The sequence below is a fragment of the Manis javanica genome, chromosome 1 (assembly GCF_040802235.1).
Source record: "Manis javanica isolate MJ-LG chromosome 1, MJ_LKY, whole genome shotgun sequence".
Classification (NCBI taxonomy): Eukaryota; Metazoa; Chordata; class Mammalia; order Pholidota; family Manidae; genus Manis; species Manis javanica.
In genome coordinates, this window is record NC_133156.1 from 153,023,048 (window position 1) to 153,045,865 (window position 22,818).

At 42.1% G+C, this 22,818-nt stretch overlaps 1 protein-coding gene and 1 long non-coding RNA gene across 9 annotated transcripts in view; one reads left to right on the forward strand and one right to left on the reverse strand.

Moving 5' to 3' along the window:
* LOC118971893 (uncharacterized) overlaps positions 1-22,818 on the forward strand; it is a 60,514-nt gene that overhangs the window by 29,846 nt on the left and 7,850 nt on the right. The window lies entirely within an intron of this gene.
* On the reverse strand, positions 1,176-11,544 carry SULT1C4 (sulfotransferase family 1C member 4). Its single transcript, XM_017657726.3, has 7 exons — positions 11,167-11,544; positions 8,484-8,609; positions 7,830-7,927; positions 7,398-7,524; positions 7,093-7,187; positions 3,449-3,629; positions 1,176-2,530 (listed from the first exon to the last, which is right to left on the reverse strand). Exons 1-7 carry the CDS (start codon positions 11,318-11,320, stop codon positions 2,415-2,417), a joined length of 897 nt encoding a protein of 298 aa, XP_017513215.1. The 5' UTR covers positions 11,321-11,544; the 3' UTR covers positions 1,176-2,414.

Here is a 22,818-nt window from a genome sequence, read left to right on the forward strand (position 1 = left end):
AGTTTCAAAAGACTGTAGGGGAGAGGCCAAGTTAGGACCAGTTTGAGTTCGTTTGTTTAGGTATAGGGCAAAGTAACCAAAATGTATAGATGGGTATTGCCAGCTAACAATATGCAGCTGGTTTGGAGGAAAGTAAGAGGTGGAAACTTGAATGCAAGTCAGAAGTCCAAGAGTTATGGGCTGAGATCAAGCCTACCTGAGTTGTCTATCCAAGGCAGCAGGGCCAGGCATGGATTTTGGTGCCCTGGTGGGTGGTGTATGAGGGGGAACCTGGGATACAGTCACAGAAGGCAGCACCTTCAGATCTGGGTCTGCAGCAATTGTACCCAGTTTCAGGGGGACCTTAGAGGTACAAAGGTATAAAAGATATATTTTAGACTGGACACATGCAGTGGGTGCCAAGTGGGAGGCTATGGTGGCCTAGGACTCTGTCTACTTCAGGGCATTTAGACAGTGGGAATGGGGTAGCCATTCTGTATGCTATTGTTAAGCTTCACTTGGTTGTGGGTGGGGTATGACTGGTGTCTTGCTAGTCTGAGCTGTTTTGGGGTCAGGTTCTAGGCCAGGCAGCCTTTAGTTAGCAGTGATCATGGTAGACATTTATGTTGGAACTATACCAGTGGGAGAAGGAGAAGCTCTATTTTGAGAAGTTAAAAACCCAGGCTTTGGAGCCTTGGAGCTGTGTTTGAAACTAGGTTCCAATATTTTCTGTTTTAGTAACTTATGACCTAGTATCTCTGAACTTTGGTTTTAGTTTTCTCATTTTCCACGGTCAAAGAATTATAAAAATAAAAGGCCTTGTCCAATAGAAATTTCCAATTATAGAAATGTTTTATGATCTGCACTGTCCAAATGCTGGCCACTAGCCATGTGTGGCTACTGAGCACTTGAAATCTGGCTGATGCAAGTGAAGAACTGAGTTTTAATTTTATTTAGATTTAGTTAATTTAAATATCTGCATGTGGCTAGTAGCTACTGTATTGGACAGCACAGCTATAGATGATAGCTGTTATAGGGACTGTTTAGAATATAAAGTTAGCTTTTTGACTGATACATTCTTTCAGTTACTTATTTTTGAGCATATAACATACTATTTGGTGTGCAATGATATATATAGCAATGTTCTTATCTTGGAGAAAAAAATAAAAATTGAAATAAGCACAAGAGAGACAATATAGACTTACAAGAGAAATGATAATATATTTTAATCTTGATCACAAAAGAATTGTAACATGCTTCATTAACCAGCACAATCTTTCCAATTCCTCCTACAAATACTGCAACCCTAAGAGATCATTTGCTCTTCTGAAGTTCTCTACAATTGGTATAATTCTTTTGTGATTTGGACAGGCAGAGAGAAAGGAAAGGAAATTTCAGGCGGCGGCATGGTGAAAATGAAACTAGTAGGGTAGGAACCTGCAAGATGTGCTCAGGACCTGGTAAGGAGGCTAGTTTGTTTAAGAACGGAGGTGGTGAGGCAGATGAAGCAGGAGAGGCAGTGTGGAAGGTAATTAAGGTTGTATCATGTGCTTATAGCTGTCTTTGAATTCGTGGCTAAAAAGCTTAGGATTTATCTTTCAGGCAGTGAAAATTCAGAATCATCAAAGGATTTAGAGCTAAAGAGAAATACAATCGGAGCCCTGTTTTAGAAAAGTGATCTTGGCAGATGTGAGATGAACAGAAAAATGAGTTAAACTTGCACTAGTCTAGGCAAGTAGGTAGAAGGTTTCTGAACCAGAAGGATGGCTATAGAAATGAGACCTCATAGAAGTAAAACTTACAGATATTGCTGACGGATTAGCATGTGATTGTGGAAGCACTGGTGGGAGGTGAGTCAAGATAGGACTCTAGGACTGAACTGTAGCATTACCTGAGGCTGGGGGAGAGAATCAAGTTAAGTATATAGGATGTGGTGAGAGATGGGGGTAGCTGTATTATAGTAAGAACTCTGAAGTGAATTGGAAGGTTTCACAAGGTAACAGTCACCTGATGGTTACTTGGCTACCAAAAAATCTGTGGAAGAAATAGTCACGATGTACACATTTTAGTGCTGCATCTAAAAATTAGCTTGAACCAACACTTAATCTGAACACCTCAGTGTTTTCTTATGTGAGGTCTGAAGCATGTTTAATGTGTTAACAAATACATGGTCTGCAGAAAGCGTAGATAAAATACCAATGAGCAATGATGCTACGAGTGTGCTCTCCTTCCGCACTGCCATCCTGCTCTCTGCACCGTCTCCAAACTCTGCTGCCTCTGTCATTTTTTTTTTAGAGTGTACAAAAAGCAAACACAATAAACGACTAATCTGAGAACCTGAATCTGGTGTCATGTGGTCTGGGTAATGAGCTTTTGTTGATTATTACCTAATAAATTGGGTAATTAACTAAAAAACTTTTGGTTCTTTTTCTTCCTTACTGGAATTGGAAGTGGGAAGTTAGACTGGTATCAGCCATTCTCTCCTTGTAGTCTTCATCAAATCTCTCATTCTGAGCCACAGTAAAGTGATTCTTCCAGTCTCCAACTGCCCCTGAAACAGCCATGGGGGAGAATCAGTACCTAGTGGAGGGATTTGCACTTCGTTTTTCTGTTTGTGTGATGATCTCTATTCCACATTATGGAAGGAGCAATATTGGACAAAACATTTCTTTTTGAGCCTGTTTTGCTTTCTCAACCTGAAGGGAGGAATTCCTTGTCAGATTTGTGAGACGGAAAAGCCTGTTATTTACTCACTGAGCCACATTCCTGGGGGAAATGAGCCAACTGCCTGCCCGCAGCAGGCCGTCAGGGCTTTCTTGTCTTTCCTTCCTGCCCTTTTGACATCAAAGCATGGAAAGTGTTTTTAATTATAGTTCCGTGGGAGGCAGACCCAGAAGGGCCTTGTGTCTGTGAGGATTCAAGGTACAGTTTTGTGGACAAACAAGATGTCCCCAGTTTTTCAGCTGCAGTCCTGTTACCTTCCCCAGACTGCCTTTTCTCCATATTGCTTACCATCATCTATTATGCTGTGTGTTCTTCTTGTTTATTTCATTTATGACTAGAGCTCATGAGGGAGGGAATTTTTATGTTTCGTTCACTGCTCTGAACGTTACCTAGAACAACGCCTACAAGTAGTAGCCACTCAATAAGTATTTTTGAATGAATGAATTTAACTGATAACATACAGCTTCTATAAAATAGATTCTCTACTCCATCTGAATTAATTCTGTGTATTTGCACCTCATCAGTAGGGCTCTGGAGGAATGGAGGTCAGGGGTTGGGTTTAGACAATTACTCCAATTGTGTCTAAATATTGTTTTCATTTCATCCATGGTTTCTTAAATATGTCTTTCCTCTGAATCATTCATTATAGATCTTATTTTTCTTAGCCATAGAAAGAAAACTCCCCAAAGGCTCGGAAATATTAGACAGTTCTTTCAAGATTATAACCAAAATAAAATATAAAAACCTTTTCTCATGAATGGAGAAATAGAGTGGTTCATAATCTCAGTAGGTATCGATGAATAGTTTGCCATTGGATTCTGCTTCATAACATCAAATGCAGTATGATGGACAATATTGTCTAGAACTCTGTCATCTAGGTTCTTTCCAATAAATTCTGCCAGCTTCCCAATTTCATGCTTTGGGTTCTATAATCAGAGTCAAAAGAAAAGTGGAGATTTGATATAAAATGATTAGTTTAAAAAGAATACTGAAAAAATCAGTAGCAATAATCAGTAACATCATGAGTTAAAATTTTAAAAAATCTGTTCTCAAAATGCTCAACTTTCCAGAAATGACTCATTTTAACATGGTGACTCATACTGTTTTCTTTTCTTTTGGAATCATTAATATACAATCACATGAGCAACATTGTGGTTACTAGATTCCCCCCATTCTCAAGTCCTCCCCACATACCCCATTACAGTCACTGTCCATCAGCGTAGTAAGATGCTATAGAGTTACTACTTGTCTTCTCTGTGCTATACTGCCTTCCCCGTGCCTCCCACCCCCATGTTATGTGTGCTAATTGCAATGCCCCTTATTCCCCTTCTCCCTCCCTGCCCACCCCCTCCACCCCCAGACCCTTTCCCTTTGGCAACTGTTAGTCCATTCTTGGGTTCTGTGAGTCTGTTGCTGTTTTGTTCCTTCAGTTTTTGCTTTGTTCTTATGCTCCACAGATGAATGAAATCATTTGGTACTTGTCTTTGTTTTCTTTTTATTAATTGAAATTATTAAGCTTTTTTTGCTCTAACATGGAAGTAAAAACTGCATAGTGTTAGTGAAACAGTCACTGTACAGTGACATGCAGTGTGTGGAAGAATGTTTTGTCCAACTGCCCTGCTCAAGTCAGTTATAGACGGGTTCTTGGTCAGCTAAATGTCTAATAGAAAGAATCTGTAGACTAAGGATAAGAACAAAGAAAGACACTGCACACTCTCTACTCTTCAGCACCCCTCCTAATTAGGGGTCTAGGAGAAGTCCCATCTGAGCCGGAAAACATTCTCTTTCTTTTATGCTCTATTTTTTTTTTTGCAAAAGTTCCTGTATTCCTTTATTTAAATGCTAGGTTAATAGAGGCTTGACCATAATCAAAATGCTGCAAGTCTAGAAGGGGAGGGGGGTGGAAACTGATATCTCCCAAGATTAACCTTCTCTTTTTAAAGATTATTGCACGTGTGATTTTTTTTTTCCTGTTTATACATTTGTGCTGCCTACATACTCCTGGCCCATTTCAATAAAATTGTTTGGAAAATAAACATAGCACTTTCTGAGAGAAGTGCTGTTTTTTATTTTTGGTATAAGTAATTCCACTTAATGGCAAAGTAAGAATTTAGGCAGATACAGGGTGCCCATTTACAAATAGGGGCAGATGTTTTAAGACACGAGCAAGAGGAGGCTCTTGTTTCTGACCTTGACAGAAATGTCCTCAGAGCATTGCTGTGGTGGCAGGGGGATGGGAAAGGATTTTTTGCACCCATGAGGCACCTGAGAGTGTCGATGGCTGGTGACACTAGTGCCAGCATACCCAAGTGTGTGGGCGTCTCTCAGAGGAGCCCAGTTCCAACAGAGCCACTGTTACCTTGTCAGAGGGACACATCACCCTGGGAGGCTGTGGTCCTGGGATGTCCCCTCAGTCTAGGAGTGGAGTGTAGGGAGGGGAAATGTTTACCGTGACAACTCTGTCTTCTGCTTTAAAGGCTCAGATGTCCCCAGTGTGTAATCTAACTGGCCTCCCACAGACTGGGCTGCAGCAGGAGTGCCGAGAGGAGCAAGCTCAGTGTGACACAGCCAGGGGACATCCCAGAACATGATCACAGAAACATTTAAGAGGGTTTTAGGGACTCAGATTAGATTACCTGTTTCAATAAAGCTTCTTGCTGGCATTTGTCATATGTGAGGATCTCCCTCCACAGAAGGGCCCATTCCTAGGGACATATCCTTACTTTGCTGCTCGGTGACACACGAGGTGGGCAAGTGTCACCTGCATGGAGTTGTCTGTTCTGGGCTAATGGTGCCTGTCTCCTGTCTCTTCAGTTTGTCACATCTACTCACAGAAGAGTAAACTCATCCCTTATAATATATAACTTTCTGCTATAATGTTCTGTAATTGAATATCCATATCTGGAATTCTGTGATTAGAACTTTCTAACCAAAATAGTGCACGTATCTGAGTTGTTCCCTTGGGACACGGTTGATGAGAGTGCCTTTGTCCACTTCCCCGTCATTTAGCTTTGTGGTGCCCTCTCTGGTGACGTAACACTTTAGTGCCAGTAAACACAAAGGAGGGCGTTTTATACTGGCAACTGTGCAGGTCACCCTCAGAACTCTCGTCATGGTTCGGGAAATACTGGAGATACAGTGGCTCACGGAGTGGGATCTGCAGAACAAGAAGAAGCTAGCTCACAGGTACAGGGAGCTGGCCAGGTGCTGGTGGCGGGCAAAGGGCAAAGGTACAAACTTCCTCTTACAGAATAAGTAAGTCCTGTTGTTGTAATGTACAGCGTGGTGATGCTACTTAATAACACATTATTTGAAATTTGCTAAGGAGTTGAACTTACAGGTTCTAATCACAAGAAAAACATCTGTAACTGTGGTGATGGATGTTAACTAGACTTATTGTGATCATTTCACAATATATACAGATATCAAATCATGTTATATACCTTTGATACTAATAATGGTTATGCCAATTGTATCTCATTATAAAACATAGAAATATGATTATGTTTAACTCTTAGGGTGTTTGGTAGAAACAACTGGATGAGGCCCAGCATCGACTGAACCTAGGAGGAGGGCATTTAAATGAATGTGCATGCATGTCCCCTGGGAACCTTACAGAACTATATGTTCTGCCTTAGCTGGCCTGGTGTGGGCACTGAGAGCCTCTGCAGCTAGTCTGTAAAGCACCTTCTGAATACCAAGGCTTCCAATTATAAATTCAAGAACAGAGACTGTAATTATTAATTGATCTCTGTATTTAGTGGAGTTGCAGGAAGTACTGAGTAGATTATCATTTACAGTAAACTCCAGTGAACACCATCTCATTTAATCCTTGTGACAGATCTTGGAAGAGTGTATTACTATCTCCTTTTTGCACCTAAGGAAACTAAGTTAGTCTCTGAGATGTTGAGTGTCCTCTCCAAGAATAATTGTCAACAGGCAATAAAGCCAGAACTTGAATTTGAGAATTTTGCCCCTAAATCATTAGTATTTTCCATGATGTCCTAATTTCTTAAACCATTTCTTGAAACTATGATGTTCCTCAAGTACTAATGAAAAAACCCAAAGTATGCTAGAAGATTTTTTCCCCTTCCAAATGGAATTTAAAAATAGACATGAAAAGGGGAAAAATGGTACCACTGTACTTTGCCATTATCTGCCTGGGTGAAAAAGGTGTTTTGTTACCAGCGCACCAGGAAGGTGCAGATGAAACTGTGATACATGAACTCATGACATCCCATGGCACTCTGATGCATGGACAGCCATGGCCAATGAAATGCAGCATATTCCATCCCCTGTTTCAATCTGTGGGTCTCCAGTGGGGTCCATACATTATGACTCAACTGTTCTAGGGTCCAGCAGGAACAGTTAGATGGTCTTACTACCCACCTTTTTCAGGTCCTCATAGAAGAGGTAGAGAATGCGGTGTTTGTCTTTCGCTTCCCACCATCCTTTCACGTGGTCATGCCAAGACCCCCAGCACACTGCAAAGAGGGGTGAAAAGCAGGGCAGTGAACCACAGAGGCCAACCAACAGATAATCCCCCAAAGGGAGAATTCCTAAAGAGAGGGAGAGTATGGCACTGAGTTCCTTCACGTTGGAGAAGGCAGAGCCCTTGGTGTTCTAAGGAAATGATTCTTTTTAAAGTGGAAATTTTGAGAAAGGAAGGAAGGAAAAGAGCTGAAGTCCCTCACCTTTCCCAGTCAGAAAACTCTCAAAATACTCTTCCCAGGTTCCTGGAGCAGGAAGTGCTTTATTCATCCTTTGGAAATGGTAGTAAGACACCATATTGTCCTTTGGGTTTCGTGCTACATAGATTATCTGGGAATGTGGGAGGAAAAAAGTAAAAACAGCATTAGAACTACATAAATTATTGCCCAGAAAAGTCATGATAGAGTGGATATATTCCATACTGGTGAATTTTCTGATGCTACATTCTTGTGATCATGGCTTTTGGGATGGCTTTTTGATCATATGAAAAGGATTCATATCAATTTTATTGGTTATAGTGAAGAGGAGGACTCAATTTTTTATTAACAAGTTAAGTGTTTTAAGAGGAAATCAATTGAATGCCATTCTAAGGTCATTCTAAGAATTCACAACTCCGAATTCTTTTTGCTCTTTACCTTACAGTTTTTCTCTAGGAAGGATGGTGGCAGCAAATGGATGGGAAGATGTGTTTTCAGGGTCCGTGGTGAGGGCATTGCATTAGCTTGTTCCAGACCTGTAAAATTGATCTTTCATCACTTTCCACTTTTTTTTCTACTTGCTTCACTGTTGCTGCTTCCATTACTACTACTTAGGAGTAACTGTCCATAGATCTGACCTGAGAGAATATATCTAGTCTATGAATGAATTTTTTAGCTAAAACAAACTTTAATCCAAACAACAACAAACCAAATAAATAAGAACCTAAAACAGTCAAACCCTTCCACCATGAAATTATCTTACTTAGGCTCATCCTGGTGGAATAAAATTAATTTCTAATTAGAGAATAAAAACTTAACTTGCTTTTATATAAGCAGTAACTCCATTGGAAAATGTCTGAGATACAGCAATGGCTAAAAAAAGATGAAAGTCACAGCATCCATTGATTAATTGTTTGAATGTTTAGATTTTTTTTTTTTTTTAGTTTTTCAAAGTGGTTGTGTTAATTCTTTTGTCTTTTTTTTAAACATTTTTCAGCTTAAATTCCTACAGTTTTGAGAGGGCTATTTGATAGTAAAAATTCTAAGTTGTTTATTTAGGACTGTAGTCACATGTGGCTGTTCCATGCTCACCGGATCCTACGGCTGGGATCACCCACTCGATGAAAGGAAACCTCACGTGCGTGGGTGCTCGCTGGGTCTTGTCTGTGTCGCCGTCATTGTGTAGTAAGTCCACTATCTCCTGAGTCCATGTTGTTCCTTATTCCACATGTAAGGTGCAGATGCATAGACATTCAGTATACTGTACTCCTTTGAATAAGATCTTACTTGTTAGAACACCTATGTGAATTTTAAATGTACATTTTAATGGAATTAAGAAAACATTTTTATCTTGCGTTATCATTAATATAAATTTTTATACAAAGACTGCAGTTTAAAGCAGATAGTAGCTGATGAATATACAGTTCATTTTTCTTTTCTGTCACAACCATTAATTGGTATTGTTATCCTATTGATTCAGCTGCATTGTTACTAAGAGATGTGGGAGGAAAGGTCTCTCACCAGACTGTGATCTCCTGGAGAGTAATTACTATCTGTGTGGTTTTCAAACTGTCTTGTTTCCCAAACACATAGTGTGGGGCCGCCACATAGGAAACACTTCGTGTATGTTGTCTGCACGAATGAACAAGTGATTAGTGCCTGGGCTTGATACTGATCACTAGCCCTTAGTATCCATTTTTACCTTTCTCTCTGTTTTCCCCTAATTTCAGGGGCTGAAAGGCAAAGAAATGAATTCCCTAGACTCCTTTGTCACTAAGATGCTGAGTACTGTTTCAATTAGCCTGAGATCTGTGGGCAGACAGGTAGAGGTCATCCTTCTCAACGTGGTGGCAGCTAGTGGTAGCTCAACAGGTCGCAGTGTTACAGGGCTATTCCCGCTGCTCACTGCCTGGGACCCAAGAAGCTGTACCCCTCTGTCACCACCACCACCAGAAGGGCCTCTGCCTCCCAGCTGGTGGTTTCTGTGTGCTGCCTGATCCTGATTTATATAGTGCCTACCAACTGAATCTTCACCCTCTGATGGAGACCTGTTGTACCAGACGTTGTGACAAAATGCATATCAGGAGGATGTTTGATAATTTAGGAGGGCTTTCTGAATCCTGGATAGGGGCTGATCTTTCTTATATGCCCTGACCATCATCTCTCATTACAGACATACTTTCTTCAGTTTAGCACTTTCAGGTCTCTAGGAGGGGCATAGGTTAGAAAACAATGAAAAAATTACATTTTCTATCCTAGAGGAGTTGGTCTCTAATGCTTCTGGCCCTAACTATTTCATCACAGGATAAACAATTTCTCTGCGACTATCAACTCAAATAAGATTACAGCTATTTGTACTAGTTTTATGTGCTTACTCTGAGATTAGAGTCATGGGCTGACTACCATTGGGGCAGATTCAATGTTACCAGAGGCTCAGGAATGAGTGGAATGACTTCTCCATTCATCCTCCAGTGGTCAACAATTCTAGTGTATTTTTTTCATTCACAGTTTATTACTGTTTTTAAAATTTAGGTGTAAACCTTATTTGTCATCTATGCTTGTTTCTTCTTCCTTCTAGTAAATGTATCCTCTATTTATATACAAAGTTTTAGTGATAATTAAATATTACATTGCTGGCAAGAATTTTATTTTTTTAGTGTGTTATTTGAATTGTTCAAGTTCCATTAACCCTAATGAACCAAATCTTAATACTCACATTTGGCAGGTGGAGAACAGATTAATTATTAAGCATTGTACTGAAATGACGATAACAAAGTAGAGTTGTGGATGAAATTAAAGCAGTGAGATGTGATTCTTACCATGGGTTACTTTTAGAAATTCACATTTAGAAAAGTTCAATCCTGAACAGAGACTCATGGTGAGTAAGATTGGAAAATCAGGACCAATAAGAAACTGATGGACACATAGGAGTCTAAGACACCCATTTGCCTGTAGTTTTTTAATTAGGATCTTTAGAGATAAACACACAAGAGGGGCTTGAACACACATCTCAGAAAATGCTTAGGTTTAGATTTTTTGGTGTGTATGTGTGTGTGTGTGTGTGTGTGTGTAACAGAAGTCACTGGCAAGGAGCTTGATTTTGCAAAGAGCAAATTTGGGTGTGAACTGAATACTGCGTTTTCAGTATACAAAGGTTAGTGTGCAAAAATACCTTTGGAGAATTGTTTCTCCCTGCTAACCCCCAAATTTTTATGAAGCAGTGGCTGGGTTCAAGTTAGTTTTATTTCTACAGCAACTTTGTTAATCTGATCATTAAAACAAGGAAGTAGGCTCACAACATGGTCTGAGGGAAGGTGGAAGTCAAAAGAATAGTTCTTGGACAGTGAGCTGGGAGACTTTTGAGGGCTTCTGAGATGAAATTAGCATTGCAGAACTAGAGCTCCCCAAGTTCTCCCCCAGGTCAGCCTTGGGATCCCCGTTTTAGCTCACTCACACAGAGCAGCTTTTTACAAGACCTGTAGCCTGTTTTCTTGTCTGTTTCTCCTGGGGGAGTAAAAAAACTCACTTTTTCCTGGGGAAGTAAAAAAATTATGTATGTCACAGGAAAAATTAAATTCTTAAAATTTGTAGGTCATTTAATCTTTTTTTGTGTGTAGTTTTAGTTTCCACTGTGATTTCTGTTAGTCACATCACTCTGCCCAGTAAACAACTTCTACTCAAGCCTAGAGCAATTTCTTTATTTCATCATTAACACATCTCTCCCACTTACCTTCCTAACTCTTTGCTTTACCAACCCCTCTCCCCTTCCACCTACCTGCTTTAGGATACGTAGAAATAAGCAGGTCATCAGGCTTGGCTTGGAATTTCCAGATCTGGTCCCAGGTTTCACAGGTGGGTGTGGGTTGAAGAATTTCCTTCACATAGTCCACACTTATGCGCTCGGTGCCATCAAATTTCAAATCCTCCATTTTAAGGCCTTTGGTGTCAGAGATCAGAGTACTGTTCTGAATAACATGTTAGCAAAAAGCAGAATTCTTGATAAAGTACAGACACTGCAAAACTCAGACCACAAGCCTTCCCTGGGACTGCCTGTGATGGCTAGCAATCAAGGGGAAAACCAGCTGCAGGCCTGCTGGCCAAGTTCAGGGAGCTCGGAACTGTTGTTTAGGCCTTTGTACTTAGGCATTTCCTAATGAACTTCACTCCGCCTCCCCAGCAGGCTGTGACGTGATACAGGAATTCACAAACCCCAGCTGCTCATTAGTTCATGTTCAAGGCTGTTCTTTTCTGTCGGCTTAGCAAGTCAGTGCCATGTTGTTTGTCTCTCTCATCTTTGTGTTCATAAAATCATGAACAGATATTCATTAATTGTTTTTCTTTCCTGGGAATTTTAAGTTAATTAGAAAAGTTGCAGGAAATGTGCCTGTGGAAGTATAGACTGCAATGTAGAATAACTTCCCTGAAAAGCTGAAGGGAAATTTCTGTGGGCTGTTAATCCTGAGGTCCTAGGTTTGAAAAACCCAGCACACATATCCAAAAGGCTCAGCTTTGTTAGTTTCTTAGAGCAAAATGAACAATGCTCTACTAGAGAAGATTCCCTTCCTTTTGTAGGCTGTTCAGTGTCACTATCAAAACATGTCTCATTTAAAGCAAAATGGTTGCAGAAAACTCTGGAGTGGCAGAAGATGGTGACTGTGTGAGGACACACACCATTTGCTTCTTCCTTCCAGGAGTTCAGTGTGGGGAAGTTGGGGTTTCTATGGCCAGGATCCTCAGGGAACTTAAACCACTTGATGATGTAACTGGCATGTTGCTAGGCTATTGCTTACACATCCATAGGCAATAAACTATTTTTGCACTATATGTAGAGAGCTCGGCCCTGTGCTCTGGGTGGAGGCAGAGACGCTAGTGCTCGACCTACCGCTGGGAGAACAAGCCGGGTAATAAACCCCTTCACCCCAAGAGCTTTCTAGTGTCATTTCTTTGATCACACTTGAATCCATAGTGAACTTGCTTGGGGCTGAAACCCATTGGCAAGACAGTTCACTTCCCAGGCTCATGCCAGAGTCTCCTGTAAGCCTTCTTGTTTTCTTAAAAGTCTTGGGATTCATTTATCCTGCTTGTTCCTCTTCCCAGAACTATTCCTGGCTCCTGCCTGAGCTTTTTCCCTCCTGTTCCAAGCACAGCCTCCTCCCTGCGGACCACGCCTAAGAAAGGCCAGATCCTTTTAGTTTTTAGCTAAGTGTACAGGTCACCCACCTGGTTTTCCTGCCTCTCTTTGTGACTTAATGAAGAACATATCTGGTCTTTGTCTCTGGCTCTTTGCAGAGTCTCAGAAACCCTTGGCATTTCCAGAGTTAGGGTATCTTTGGCTACTGATGAGTCCCTTTCAACTCATTATCCTCATAAAGGATACCTGAGTTTGTAGTAATGTGGTGACTCCAGTGGGCCCTTAGATGGTCCAGTAGAGAGGCTGGCCACACCAGAATCATGTCAGGCTCGTGATCGGAGGGCTGGAGCTTTCAGTCCCGTCCCCAACCCCAGGGGGCGGGTAGGAGCTAGAAAAGACCCCAGAGAAACCCTGGTCCCTGAGGCTCAGGGGACATTCCTGGCTGGTGAACACATCGATGTGCTTGGAGGGTGACATGCCCTGGTTCCATGAGGACTGGGCGTGGGTGCTCTGCATCCCCTCCGCCAAGAACTTGTGCTGTGCAACTCTAACGTTTGGTTGGTCCTGATCTTTGTCCTTTGTGATCAAACTGTAATGGCAAGTATATTGCTTTCCGTGAGCTCTGTGAGTCATTCTCATGAATTATTGAACTGAAGGGAGTTGTGGGATTCCCCGAGTTTATGGCTGGTTGGTCAGAACTGCAGATGGTCCAGTCCAGCCTTACAGTTGGCATCTAAAGTGAGGCAGTCCTGTGAGAGACTTTGCCTTTAGCCTGTGGGGTCTGCACTAACTCCAGGTAGGTAGTATCAAAATTGAATTGACTTGTAGGCCATCCAGCTGGCGTCAGAGAATTGCTGTTGGCACACCTGTCTTGCCCTCTGCAACCCTTGATGGCTACCTCAGAATCCCTTCTGTTCTTGGCAAACAGGAATGTCACTTTTTGCTGAAACCCTTTCCCACTCAAACCTTACCAGCATCCTGTGAGGGCCTTCATGTGGAGACCTCTGCCTATACCCCAGGCTGGGCTGCACTGTCAGCCTCTCGCAGGGCTGCAGCCAGAGATACCCCATCTGACTGGCGTCCCTAGGCTTGGTCCCACCACAGTGCTGCTTCTCCTCCTGGTGGCTTCTTTGGCTCTTGCGTGCCCATTTCTTGTCTGGGTCTTTGGTTCCTTTGAGTCTTCTTACTGTCCTCCTTAAATGTCCCCCTCCTGGAGAGGCTTTCCAGCCTCTCCTCGCTTGTGACACCTCCTTTCCTGTGAGCAGCCACCCAAACTGCTTTCACTTGTCTGTGTGTTGACCCATCTGTCTCCCTCACTCCACTCCAAGACAGTGAGATGGGGCTGGGCTTTGTCTTGTTTCCTGACTGTGTGCCAGCTCTGTGCCTGGTGCCTAGCCTGCTCCAAATTCTTGAGAGAAGGAATGGGCAAAGCTGATTGGAAAACTGAGGAACTCAGTCCTGCGAGCCACCTCAAGGGGGTCAGTTAGTAGATGAGCCTGGGGACTGAGGCTCAGAAGTCTGCAGACGAAAGTTAGACTGCCTGTCTTTGAGTCCTGTGCTCACTCCTAGCAGCTCTGAGCCTTGCGCAAGTCCCTGGACATCTCTGCCCTTGCACGTCACACTTTCCTCATGGGTAAGTGGGGGTCATGCAGCATCTACCTTCTGGTGTTGCTGTGGGGAATAAGATCATGTGTTTAGTATGTGGTGACCTCAGAAAAGAGAAGTTTTCGGGCCTTCCCTGTCCTTCAACTTTCCCTCTTGGCTGTAGTGAGACGGATGCACACTTAGGACAAAGACATCCAGGTGGAATTCTTGGAATTCATATGCATTTAAAATGACTTATAAAAATTATGCCTAGTTATTCAGTTAAATTTCTTTCTATAATCTTTACAGTTTGGGGTGTCAACAGAGTATGGTCTGGAGTTTAGCAATATCTTAGCAGTTTTGTTAGTATGTTGTGTGCTAGAGATGGAGGGCTGGGAGTTCTGGTTGGGTTTGCAAATAGAGCCAGGGAGAGTGGAAAGTTTCAAATAATTCGAAAAATTATCATGACTGCACATATGGTTCCTATTCTATTTTTACTCAATAATACTTTCTCACAGGGTCAGGATAATTTTAAAAAAAGTATTGTACTTATTATTGTAAAAGTAAGTTGATGCTTAGTCTACATTGTTAAGCATTACTTTGAAGTTCTCTTTCAGTTTGCTTTCAGACTGCCTTTAAATGCGGTGTCACCTGAGTATTTAATCCCTTCTGAACCCTCTTGACCTCACAGGGTTATGGAAGAATCGAGGTATGTAAGTTGTTCTGCAGACTTGACCCACATTGGGTGCCAAAATAAGTTAATGTCCTTTGTTCTGCTTCTTCCCTGAACCTCTCCTTTTCACTGTTGCTGTTGTTTTATAGGAGAGGGGAGGAGGGTCCGGCTCCGTGGGGACACTCTTTGGATGTCTGCTGGTAAACTAGGAGCTTGTTCCACCTTCAAATGGGACATATCTGAAAATTATGGCTGGGCTTTCCAATATGTTTTTCTTAGTTGAAGTCAGAATGTTGGTTTCTTTCCTTAAATAGGTGCTTGTTTGTACATTTTTATAAAAGGAATACATCAAAGATATACTTTGGTTCAGCAAGCTGTTTTAAAAGACAACTACTGGGAAGTGAGCTAAGCTTCTATTGAATAAAGTTGAATTGAAATTGCCTTCATTCCTTAAGTCAATATTTAGCTTAGGTTCATTATAAATGCATCATTTGTTATCCAATCTTTGAAATCATGTCAGGAGGAAGAAGGAACAAGTTCTATAATCAGTAAGATTGGAACTGCACCCAGATTATGCAAGGATTGAGAAATATCTGTGGTTTATCCATAACTTGTTTCCATTCTCCCTTTGTCTAATTAGATCGCCTTATGGTCATTCTCTCTGAAATACTCTATTCCAGAATTTGAGTAGGGAAAAAAATGAACCTGAAATGAATTGTATTACTACTTGCTCTTTAATCAGCTTCAGAGATTGAGGTTAGTTATGAACTCTTAATGAAGTGAAGAAAGAATGGAGGAAATCTTTAGTCTCAGAAAATTCCTTAAGACATAAAATCAATAATCCTTTACATTCTCAGAAAAATCAAAATATAGAACACCCAATTAAATTTGAATTTCAGATAAAAAATGAATGGATTTTTTAATATAAGCATGTCCCACAAAATATTTGAGACATACTTACACTTAAAAAATAATTTGTTGTTTATTTGAAATACAAATGTAACTAGGTGTTCTGCTTCATTTGGAAACTCTAACGCTGAATCTAATTTCAAAACAGAAAACCTGGCAGCCTAGTGAGTGGGATTAGGAATGCAGCTGAAGAAGAGAGTCCTTCAGAATCTCACATGACCTAAGTGACCTCTGTCTTGGGGAAATGTGTATTGTATGCACTTTCCAGTTACTGGTAGCTCGTTTTGTGGGAACAGCACCACCTCGAGGGTGACTGGGTAAGGAAACAACACATTAAAGTTTTCAGTGTGATCAAAGCTCTGAAGTGACAGGAACTGGCCTCAGGTGAGTGTTTCTGATGAGACTTTTATGTATGCTCTGCCCTGAGATCTCATTAATTTCAGCGGATTTGGGGGCAGGGGGAGATGGTGGGCACGTGTGGGCCTCATGTCCCTGCTGCTCCTGGAAGCTGACCTCACAGGGCTACAGCATATCCCAATACAGCAAGCACATTTCTAAGGGCCCAGCTTTCTCCAATGAAAAAGGAGAAAAAAAAATTTTGTTATCAAGAAAGGAGTCCTTGAGCTCCCAGCGTCAGTGAAGAAAGACTTGTTAGGAGCTCCGATTGTCTGGCAAGGTCTCTAAAGGGGAGGGGCACCCCTTACTCTGAGATAACTTGGAGAAACCACGAGGAGACCTATTTCTCTGGACCAGATGGCCGCTTTTGCCTTGTCGGTGTCACTAGGGGCTCAGGCCCGCTCCTTTTTTCTGTGAGGCAGCCAGTCCCGCCTCTTCCCTGTAAGCCACTCTTGAGTAGGGCACACGCTCCCTGCTTCCCTCTCCTTGCTCACCCCAGAGCAGGCACACAGGCTCTTTCTCTTTTCAAGCTTAATGCTTATTGCCACAAGGATACAGAAGGTTAACGGAAGGGGGATATATGGATCTGGGTATTTTACTTGTCTAGATTTCCTGACTTTGCCTCTGAGGCTCTGCAAACCTTCATGAGCCTCTGGGACCAGGACCTTGCTACTTTCAAAAATGAGCTGCTCAGAGGAGGCAGGGGTCAGCACTGACAGCGGGGAGAAAGGATGGAGACCCATAGCAGCAGGGACTTTGACCACTGAGGAAGAGGTCCCCAGAGATGAAGAGCGGGGACGGAACTCCTGTTTATTTTTCTCAAGTGCCTTCTATGTGTAGGATCTCGTGATGGCTTCAGTGGAAAGACACAGTCTCTGCTCGCAGGGGATTTGCAGTTCGATGCAGAGAGAGACATGAAAACAAGCAGTTAGAATATAGTACAATATTGCTTTTAGGGGGATATGGGCAAGAGTTGGAGAAGATTGGTGGAGGAAGGAGCACTGAGGCAGGCCCGGACTCAGGAGAGGTCCTGCATTTAACGCGAGGCTGACAGGATGTACCAGGCTCAGCCAGATGGATAGCAGAGGGCGAGGTGTTGTGTGTGGAGGCATGCAGAGATGTGGTCTGTTGGAGGAGCCAGTGGGCAGCGCTGCCAGAGGGCGGGAAGACTGTGAAGGGTGAGGGGGAAAAGGGCAAGGGCCAACTCCTGGAAGACCTTAGATGTTACGAAGGAGCTTAAGCTGGAGGCTGTGTAGATACAAGGGACAGTCACTGAAGAATTTTAAGCGTTGCAGCTAATGTCACACTTAATCTTTATACTGGTCGTTTGAAGCAGGAAGTTGCTTCCTGAATTTAAAGATTGGGAGATGGAAGCTCAGAGGAGTAAAATAAGGGCTGCAACTTCAGAGAGTAAATGGTTGAGGATTCAGTTCCATTTGTGTCTGACCGTGGAGTCCAGGCACTGACCATTTCACAGAGTGCTACCGCCTGGAGAGGAGGCATGTGGCAGGAGGGGGCTGCTAGCGTCTGTGCCCCATGAGAAGCATATGTGCTAATGAACAGTTCCGTGTGGGGTCTGGTCACCAGTGCCTCCAGGGAGAGGACCTAGGTCGGTCAGTTCCCTGCTCACGCTGTCAGCACCCGAGGCTTTAGCATGGAAGCTTACCATTAAGACAATGAAGTCAACTGTATGGTTTATAAAGCTTTAAAATGTAACTCAGAATTGGCATGTTAGGTCCCAACTAAGTATCTGGAGTGTCTGCTTAGAGTGAAGGACTGGCTGTGTAACTCGTGTGTTGGTATAGTTATTGTCTGGCAATAAAATGAAAGCCTGTGCAAAATGTGCCCACAAAACACCTATAAAAGATTGGGGCAGTGAACTGAGGCCACACACGTTATGTGATTGTTAAAGGTAGCTTCCCCACCCAGGGCGGAGTCACCAGCAGTAGCATTTTGGTTCCTGACAAGGTGTGTGAATATATGGTCCTTGATAAAACTGGGCCATGGAAAGTGGGAGGAATAAGGCAAAACTAAAGACCACTGTGGAATTCATTCTTCCTTTGGGTCCCCAACATTTGGAATTGCAGATCATTAGCAAGAATTCTCTGGCTGATAGTAACTGGCTCAGGTCTCAAACCACATAGAACTTTATTGAATAAAAATAAAGTACTGAATATGATATAAAACATGTGGACAGTCGGTGTGCCCTGGGCTGGGCTGGCAGGCCTTTTGTGCTCTTGCAAGGAAAGGAGTGCCAAAAATGTGGGTATTGCTACTCTTCCTCATAAAAATCTTAATCTCAGGCTGAAAATATGGTGTCCTCCATTTAAAAAAAAATCAGGTCTAAGTAGTAGAATCAGTGAGATTTGTTCTATTATTTTTTATTTTTCTCATCAGTTATAAGTACTTAATTTGATCATGAGGCAGTTCTGTCAGTAGCATTGAACACAATTAATTCAAAGTATTTTAGTACTTACACACCAGAGAAGGACTTTGGTCTTCCTGTGCCTTCCTCTGCTCTCCCCTTTTTTTCTTGTTCCCTTCTTCCACCCTTCTTACCTCTCTGAAATGGATGAACCACTGCTTGGCCCTGCCCTGAGGTGACTGTGTTGGGTGTTTACCTGTGTAGATGTCTCCTGTTGCTGGTCTCACAGCAACGAGGTGAGGAAAAATTAATAGAGTGTTTTGGGGACTGTTCAGTTCCCAGGCATGTCTCATTACTCTGCAGTCACATCTTAAACCCCGAGAGAGTAGGTAGGGAATTGAGGAGCAATAACCAATGGCCACATCAAGCAGTGAAGGGGCACAGACCTGGTAATAGTGCCTCTGCTTGCATAGTACTTTGTGCCTGTGTGCCCACATATCCACATAAGGACATCCTGCATGGGTCTTGGTGGCTTGCCAAGGGGAATTCTAAATGGAATGGGTACCCTCACTTGGAAGCAAGATTCCTGGCAGATGTCCTTGATGGAGGATCCAGGCAAGGGGAACTTTTTGTTCCTCTTTATCACTGGTTAAGAATGATACTAATGGACATGTAAAGGTTCAGGTTGCCTGGTGAGCTTCTCAGTGTCCATTTCATGATTTCCATGCATGTGTTTTCTCTAAAGCTCCTTCCAACAGTCCTAGGGATAATGGAAGTGATAGAGGTAGAGTTATTGACCCAGAGGATAGGAAGGGTTGAGGTAATGGTTCATGATACATTGTCAGCACTGGTCCATGCAAGGCCCCTCTCTCTATTCTCCTTATACCTCATTCCCATTCCTCTCTTCCCATAGAATTCATGACCTTTAACATGTATGTTTTGGTTTGTATGTGTTCTTGAAAAATGAATATTTTTGGTTTGTGTGTAAGTACTTTTTGATTTATAAACCATGTTGGGTTATATTTCTCACTTGGTCACTCACTTCCTCCCTCTAATCACAATATTTTAAAGATATCTTTGTGCTGCTATGTGTAAATCATTGCTTCTAATCAATTGCTTTTGGCTATCCCAAGATATGCATCCACCATGTTTTACCTCCTTACTTCCCTAGCAGTGGGTAGCAAGACAGCCTTCAGCCCCCAGCCAGCACAAATGAGGCTGCAAAGGGCATGAGCATGGATATCCTCATACAGGTTCCTTCAGGGAATTGCTTAAGCATTTATTTGGGATCTAGAGGTACAGGTGGAATTTCTGGGTCAAAGAATGTTTGTTTACTTGTTTTGATGGGGTATTGCCAGATTGCACTTCTGAATAACTGCATACGTGTCTACACTTCACCAGCAGTACATTATCTAGCTTTTTAATTTTTGCTTAACAGATATGAGGTGATAGCTCATGGTTTTCATTTGAATTTATTCTTACTAATGATTTTGAGCATCTCTTCAAATATTTGTTACTTATTTGTATTTTCTGAAAATTGTCCTCCACTGGGTCTCATTTGCCCATTTGAGTTTCTTGTATATCCTGAATATTGATCAATTTTGGTTTTGGACATCACAGTAAGTTTTCTCATTTTTTTCTCTCCCTCTTAACTTTTTCGTGATGTTCATTGAACAGAAATTTGAAATTTTGATGTATCAAATTCATTACATGTTTTTGCCTTACATTTTGTGTTTTTGAAGTTTTATTTTAAGAAAATCCATGTTGCTCTTGGGTCTCAGAGATCTTCATGAATTAAATGGACTTTAATCCTTATAATTTTACCTTTCATGTATAATCTTTAGTATACCTACAGCCCACCTTTGAATAAGTTAAAATGGGAATTTGGTTTTATTTTTTCTAGGTATCAAGCCATTTTCTTCACCATCACGTATTAACCATCAGTCCTTCCCCCCAGATTTGTAACATCTCTTTGTTCTCCTATATCCATCTATCCATCCTTTTCTCCGTCTGTCCATCCCTCCATCCACCCGTCCATCCTTCTCTGAGTGTTCTTTCTGCTCTGGTGACCATGCTGTCCAGGTGTCACCACTGCTTTGGCTCTACAGCTGTTCTCCTGTCTGGTAAGGGAAGTGCCCCTTTCATAGCTTCTTTTTAAGGCTGATCTAGCTGTGAGCATTTTCTTCTTTACTGTATATTTTACATAAGATTTTAAAAGTTTGATTGAGGTTTTGCTGAATTTAAAAATTGAGAACTGTACTAGTAGATATGGTTCTTTTTCTACAATACTTAAAAATATGTATTATTTAGAATTTCTCCTTGGTTTTGTTCTTAAACATGTAGGCTTTTCTCCATGTAGGTTTTTCCTTCTCTATGCTGTCCATCACTCTGTGAGCCCTTTTTAAGCTGATATCTTTTTCTTTAATTTTGGCAAATCTATTTCCACTACTTCATCGAACAATCGAACAATTCCTCCTCTCCACTTTACTTCTCCTTAATTGTCTAATGTTAGCATTTCTATTTTTCTCCTTATCCCAGCTTTTCTGTTATGTTTCCTGTCTATCACTTCCTGCTGTCTTCTGAGAGAATTCCTCTATCTGATCTACTTCATGAATTGTTTTTTAGCTGTAGGTATGTTGTTATTTATTCCACCTGTTGTGTTCTTTACCTCAGTTATTTTCATACCCAATATTTGTTTGCACATGATTTCTTATGCTGGTTGTCTTTCTTTTAAAGTGGCTCTGTTCCTCTGGAGTCTGGTTATTCCAGCCTGTGAGCTCCTGTTAACCGGAGCTTGTGTGTTTGTGTGTGTGTGTGTGAGAGCTCCACTCTGTGAGCTCCTGTTAACAGGAGTGTGTGTGTGTGTGTGTGTGTGTGTGTGTGTGTTTGTGTGTATGTGTGTGTGTGAGCTCCGCTGTCTGGTGTCTGGTACTGTGTTGAGAAGGGCTGTGGGAAGGGCTCAGGCTACATCAACCCCAGTGAGTATGGAGGGAGGAGGGAGGAGTGGAGCCCCAGCTCTGAGAATCTTAGCTACTCCTGCACTCTTCATACCTCTCATTTACTGACTCTCTTACCATGTAGTTAAATGATCACAGCTTCAGTTTTTAAAAAATATTTCAGAAAGCTCTAATTTCCCTTATTACAAAAGGAGAACATTCATTTCAAAAATAAGTTACATTCATTGATAAAAATGTAAAAAAATAGCATGCAAATAAGTGAGAAGGGAAAGCTGAAAGTTGGGGTGGTTTGCTTCTGGCCACACAGGGGCCCTGGGGCTGCGGCGGTGGAGGAACGAAGCTCCAGGGAGGCTGCTCTGTCTGTGTTTCCGTCCACAGCTCACTGTAGCAGGGCTTCTGGGCTGCGCTGTTCTTTGAAGGGCACCAGCACGGGTGGTCTGGGCAGCTGTCACTCATCTCACCCTTTAAGGGCCGGCAGTGATGGTCCCGAAGCCACGTGTGAGGAAGACGCAGAGCGTTGGCAGTTTCCCTTGGCCGGTCCTCTTCGGCTTGCTGCCCCAGCTGCCCTTCGGCCCGGGCTGCCACCTGATCCCAACCCTCACCCCAGTTTAAGTAGGCATGGGTGTCTCCCCAGGTGTCGGTAACCCACGTGCCCTTCGACTTCAATTTTTTACAGGGTTGGTTTTGAGGAAGGCAGCTGGCAGTCTAGCAGGAACCAGAAACTCCTGGGGATAATTTCTAAGCTACATAACCTAAGGAATTCATGGAAAAACAAGACCTATAACTGTTATTAGGCTTAATAAAAATAGTCTACATTGGGCAAGTCCATAAACATGTTTTTAATGTGGTATTAGGTCTACATTTTTCTGACAAAGATTTAAAAATGTGTATTTAAATTTCAGCTTGGGCACTTTCTACCTGTGAGGCCTCAGAAAATTTATTTAGCTTTCTGAGCCTCAGTTTCCTTATCTGTAAAATGGGAATAATATTACTTACCTCATGTTTCTGGAGAATCAAATGTGTCTGAACTGTTCAGACATACTTAAAACACTTATCACAGTGTCTGGCACATAGACCACCTCCACGGTAAACCTCTTTCATGTGGTTTAGAGCCCATCCCTCTTCTTTCCCAGAGGAGGGTGCCTGGACACCCTGCTTTCCCTAGACACCCTGATTATCAGAGTAGGGTTGGCTGCTTTGTGCTTACTGGGATATTTGGCTTGTACAAGGAAACAACCATGGTTCCAGCTTTTAGCCCCAGTATTTTTTTTTAATTGAAGTATAGCTGATATACAACATTGTATTGGTTTCAGGTGTACAAATAGTTATTAGCTTTTTAAGACTACTATGAGTTAAGCTCTTTAGTTGGCATTCTGGTACATTCTTGAGCTCATCCTTAAGTTGAAGTGAAT